This window comes from Clarias gariepinus, chromosome 18 (assembly GCF_024256425.1).
Source record: "Clarias gariepinus isolate MV-2021 ecotype Netherlands chromosome 18, CGAR_prim_01v2, whole genome shotgun sequence".
Classification (NCBI taxonomy): Eukaryota; Metazoa; Chordata; class Actinopteri; order Siluriformes; family Clariidae; genus Clarias; species Clarias gariepinus.
Window position 1 is genome coordinate 19,200,135 of NC_071117.1, and position 5,402 is coordinate 19,205,536.

Genomic DNA, 5,402 nt, shown 5'->3' on the forward strand with positions numbered 1-5,402 from the left:
ACAACTGTTGTCTAATTTTGGCACTCCGGTTTGCTACAACATAAGGAGGCAATTTGTAAAGAATAAATGTTGGCACATTTGTCTGCGCTCCTGAAATTTTGGACATGACGTCGAATACCTTTTGGTGAATTAGAGCAAGCTCATTGGTCAGTGGAACACCTAATTTGCGTAAACTCTAGGTTTAAATGGAGCGCTGGCGCACATCTACACACACCAACCGACTGGAGAACAAAGCGCATACATGCACGGGTTTGTTTGAAGCTGTTTTAAATGCTTTGTAGCTGTTTTTAAGTACTTACTTACTTAAACACTTGGGCAAAATGTATTTTGAAAAGTTGCTACTAAGTTTGAGTGTAGTTCTGATCCTTGGTGCATGGACAGCGAGAGGCACAACAGCAAAATATTACACGTATGAAGAAGACGCACCGGGAACCTTTATTGGAAATCTTTCAACGGATCTGAAGATCGACCTGTCCGAAGACCCGCACACCAGCTTTCGGTTCATGCAGGAGGGCAATGTGTCACTCATTCGGATGCGCAAAAGCGACGGGCTGCTCACGGTGGGAGCGCGCGTTGACCGGGAGAGTCTGTGCGGCGCGTCCACACAATGCGTGATCACCGCGGATGTGGTGGTTTTCTACAAGGAAAAATTCCATCTGATCCACGTCGAGATCCACGTCCGAGACGTGAACGACCACGCTCCTGTCTTTCCACGTGGGGAGACACGGCTGGAGGTGTTGGAAAACGAGGCCGTGGGCGCGCGCTTTCCAATAGACGTCGCCACCGACCTGGACGTCGGAAACAATTACATCCAGAGTTACCGGCTCATCAACAGCAGTCATTTTGACATTGAGGTGGGAACTGGTGAAGACGGTAAGAAGTTTGCTCAGCTTGTGCTCACGCAAAAGCTTGACAGGGAGCTTGAAGATTCTTACACGTTCCAAGTTATTGCAAGTGATGGCGGAAGTCCGGCAAAGTCTGGATCGGTGACGGTGCGCGTAGAAATTCTGGACTCTAATGACAACAGTCCGCAGTTCGAGCATGACACGATTAGAGTCGAGCTGCACGAAGACGCACCTGTTGGTTTCCTTTTGATCCGAGTTCAAGCGTTCGACCCTGATCAAGGCGCAAACGGGGACGTGCGCTACGACTTCGCAGACGGCGAATCCAACGAGATCAAAAGCACCTTTGATGTTGATCCCGTTAGTGGAGCGGTGATCTTAAAGTCTCCGGTCGACTACGAGGCGAGGAAGTCGTATGAGCTGCGCTTAAAGGCGTACGATCTGGGCACGAACCCGGTTCCTTCGACTTGCATGGTCACCGTGGAAATCGTCGACGTGAACGACAACGCGCCAGAAGTCACGATCAAACCCATGGCCTCGAGGAGCGGCGACATGGCGTACATCACCGAGGCGGCGGCGGTGGAAAGCTTCGTCGCGCTCGTGAGCGCCACGGACAGAGACTCGGGTGCAAACGGCTACGTGAGCGTTAGTCTGCACGGGCACGCGCACTTCAAACTCCAGCAGGCGTATGGAGACACCCTCATGATCGTCACCACGGCCGTTCTGGACCGGGAGAAGATTCCTGAATACAACCTCACTGTGGTGGCAGAAGATCTCGGCTCGCCGCCCTTTAAAACCTTCACCCAGTACACAATCAGAGTCGGTGATGAGAATGATAATGCTCCATCCTTCAGCAAAAAGGTCTTTGAAATTTCAGTCATGGAGAACAAAGCGCCAGGATCCTACGTGGCTTCCTTGGTAGCTCGTGATCCTGATGAAGGAGACAACGGAAAGGTGACCTACAAGCTTCTTGAAAATGAATCTGAAAGTGTTCCCTTGAGTTCTTTTCTGACAGTAGACTCAGCTTCTGGGACTCTCTACACAGTGAAGGCCTTGGACTATGAGCATGTCAAGCTGATCGAAGTGTACATCCAAGCGACAGATGGAGGCTCTCCGCCACTCTCAAGCACGGCTCTGGTCAAGGTCAGGATTGTAGACGAGAATGATAACACACCCTTCTTTGTTCACCCGGTCTTCATTAACGGCTCCGCAGACATAGCTCTACCATGCAACGCTCCTGCTGGTTATGTGGCCCTGAAACTAGAAGGCCGTGATAATGATGACACACTGAACGCTGAGCTTTCCTATACCGTTATTGAGGATGAGGCATTCCTGTTTGGGATAAATGAAAATACAGGTGAGATGACATTAAAGCGTGACCTGGCTCTTGTAATTGGAGACACACTGCATGTCAGAGTGGCAGTGAGCGACAATGGCCGAACTCCGCTTTTCCGCAAAGCATCAATTCGCTTTGTGGTTTCAGAGGCCATGCCCTTAGAAAATCAAGTGGTGCTCGTTCCTGAGGCAAATCAAAAACAAGATTTGCTTCATTTCGATGCTTCCTTCATCATCATCGGGCTTCTGGGTGCTGCTTGCGCTGTGTTGCTAGTTGCCATCATGGCTGTCGCGCTCTCACGCAGGAACGTCCAGAGGAATGTCAGCTCCATCAGCAAAATATCTGACGGAAACTTCAAAAGAACTGAATTACCAACAGACAGTACTGATTCGACGGATTCCAGCAGCCTCTCTGGAGGTAGCGTGACAGTCACTGAGCAGATCTCATCTTCAAGAGATGAATCGTCTTTCTCTTATGAAGATGAACAAAGCAGAGATTCTGACAGTAAGGTAAGTAACACTCATAAATAAGATCTACAGTATATGGTCCATTTTTATTTATTCATAGAAAAAAATGTGAAAATATGAGAGTACTTACTGTCATGTCTTTCCTCTTAGATGTTTCGTCCACTCCTCACTAAAGGTCATTTCGAGCCGGTCTCTGTTTGGCAAGGAGAGAAATATACACTTCAGAGAAGGTTTGTTGAATTTATGTACACATACACAACACAAACAAAAGACAGCTTTTGGCATGTCTATTACTGCAAGTCTGGGCGTTGTGCTTATTTTGTTAATCAATTCACAGTGAAATGGGATCTGTTGATCAGCGAAGCATGAAGGACAGTGGCAAAGGAGACAGCGACTCCAATGACAGTGACTCCGACAGCGGACAAGCCAGGCGGAATATTGCTAACATTGGCCACCAGCGAGCTAGCAGTAAGTTATGATTTATCCTTTATTTCCTTATATGTTAATTATACTAGATTTATTAAATCACCTATAATTAAACATCTAACTTATTGAATTGAGTGTACTGATATATACTAATGTAGTAAAATATGGTGACACTAAATTGAATTTCTGTATTTTAATCAAATCTCAGGTTCCTTGTACACTGGACCAATGGGTGGAGCTGGAATATGCAGAACCAGAGAGATTCCAATACACACTACCAGCACTCACGTGGGCAACAGTGGATACACAGTAGCATATCGGACACTGGGCTATGGCCGCCATCCAGCTGCGACCAACCAAGGGCTGCCCTTCGGAGACTACAGTTGTAATACAGTCTTCAGCCAAGCTAAAGGTTACCCACATGCCCCTGTGTTTCACCAGATGGGGACACAACCTTCCTATTACTATCAGCAATATGTGCACAGACAGTTAGACAAACCAGCTGCGTCTCCCAGAGAGCCGATTACAGACACCAGCACGCCTGTAGCATCCTTTTAAGTATTAAAATGGTTTCATAACAAAAAAATGAACTTCACACTTCACATCGTATGACTTGTTTAAAGATTACGTGCTTAATTTGAACCTCATCCATACTGTTTTTTTAATCTGTCTTGTAATAATACTGTATTGTCTGTACTGTTCTTTATTTATACAATACTGTAGTAATATTAACTTAGTTCATTTGACATAGATTGTCATAGGAGCTGTTTTACATTTTTTTTTTACATTTGTAAATAACTTATGAAAATAGCTGTAAATAAAATATCTTGTATTTATTGACACCTTGTATATTTTCAATGGAATTCTAAATAAATTAATTGGATAAATGGTCTAAATGCTTTGAATACTTGTTTCTACTAAGCTTCCCATGCTAATGAATTATTTTTTGATATAACTTTTGAGTTAGAGTAAATCCGTTAGTAAATTTACTATGTAAATGATAAAAATTAATACTTAATAATTGATGTCATCTGAAAATGTATACAATATATTTTCAGTAGATTTAGCGTACATTGGGATTGACTTGACCTCAGTTTGGACGACTTAATGATATAGACTAAGGCTTAAAACTCTGAATTTCCATATCACAATTCTAACTCAAAATTCAGATTTCCATAAGTTTAGCACATGACATAATTTTCAAACAACTGTTCATAGTGCCAGGGAGAAAAAGAAAATAGCACTTCATTACTTTTAAGTGAGTTATGTACAGTTATTCAGCACAAACAACCTACATCATATTTCCTTGCTAAAACCATAACACTGTTTTGTGGGAGTACATATACATAACTCATACCTCATATAACTCATATAACTAAGCGCAGCCAAGTGCTGCCAACAAAAAGAAAACACATAGAAGGCAGTTTCTCCCAGTGTGTATCTTGAAAACACACAGATATAATAATATAAGATATATTAATACATTAATATATTATATGTAATTATAATAATTATGTATAATACATATTACAAATAATAGCAACAATAATAATAATAATAATAATAATAATAATAATAATAATAATAATAAAAGTCTTCCAACCTTGCATCCTTAGCATCAGGTTTCCTTTTTTTTTTTTTTCAAAAGCTTGTGGCAGAACGTTGTCTTGCACTTAATACAGCCCTCCAACTGGTTAAACACCTACAAGATGAAATAGCAGGTTCAGTTGACTCATCATCAATGTGTTAAGTCACACCAGTTTTCCCAACTGTTTTTGGAGGAATAGTGCTAATCAAATTACAACTTATGTGAACAAGGGAGGGGTCACTGTGTTTCAGTGTTTAACACTATTCTCTCGCACTTCCAGGGTTGAGTGATCAAATCTTCCCTCTGGTTTGTGTGTGACTGGGTGTACTATGTGAACTGTAGGCACACCATGCCAGGCAAGTATGGCATAAAAATCTTAGGCATCCTGTGATGCAAAAACTAGCTATGCATAGGTTCTATAGATTTTCACAGGCAAACCTGCCAGTAGCATCCCAGAGAAAAAAAACAAGGAAAACCTGTAGTCCTCTTTTTTAGCAGCTATGACCTGGGACAAGAACTTTTTAGAAGGAAACTTACCATGGTGGGCCAATATAAAAAAAATAATGAAATAGACTTAAGCTGCCTGCTAAGATTTCGCAGGTAAAGGACAGGACTCCACTTTCTTCAAAATTTGCTTTTACAGACACCACTTTGGTTTCATATTGTTAAAAAAAAACCTGGAGTGGGGTACTTATCTTCACTTTTGTCAAAGATGCAGCTGGGTCATCAGAAAGTGACAAAAA

General features: G+C 42.5%; 1 protein-coding gene across 1 annotated transcript; it reads left to right on the top strand.

Annotated features, from left to right (window-relative positions):
- The first annotated feature begins 320 nt into the window (after positions 1-320).
- Positions 321-3,629, top strand: LOC128506891 (protocadherin-8-like). Its single transcript, XM_053477504.1, has 4 exons — positions 321-2,687; positions 2,796-2,875; positions 2,983-3,113; positions 3,280-3,629. The coding sequence occupies exons 1-4, from the start codon at positions 321-323 to the stop codon at positions 3,627-3,629; spliced, it is 2,928 nt and encodes a 975-aa protein (XP_053333479.1).
- Positions 3,630-5,402: the final 1,773 nt, after the last annotated feature.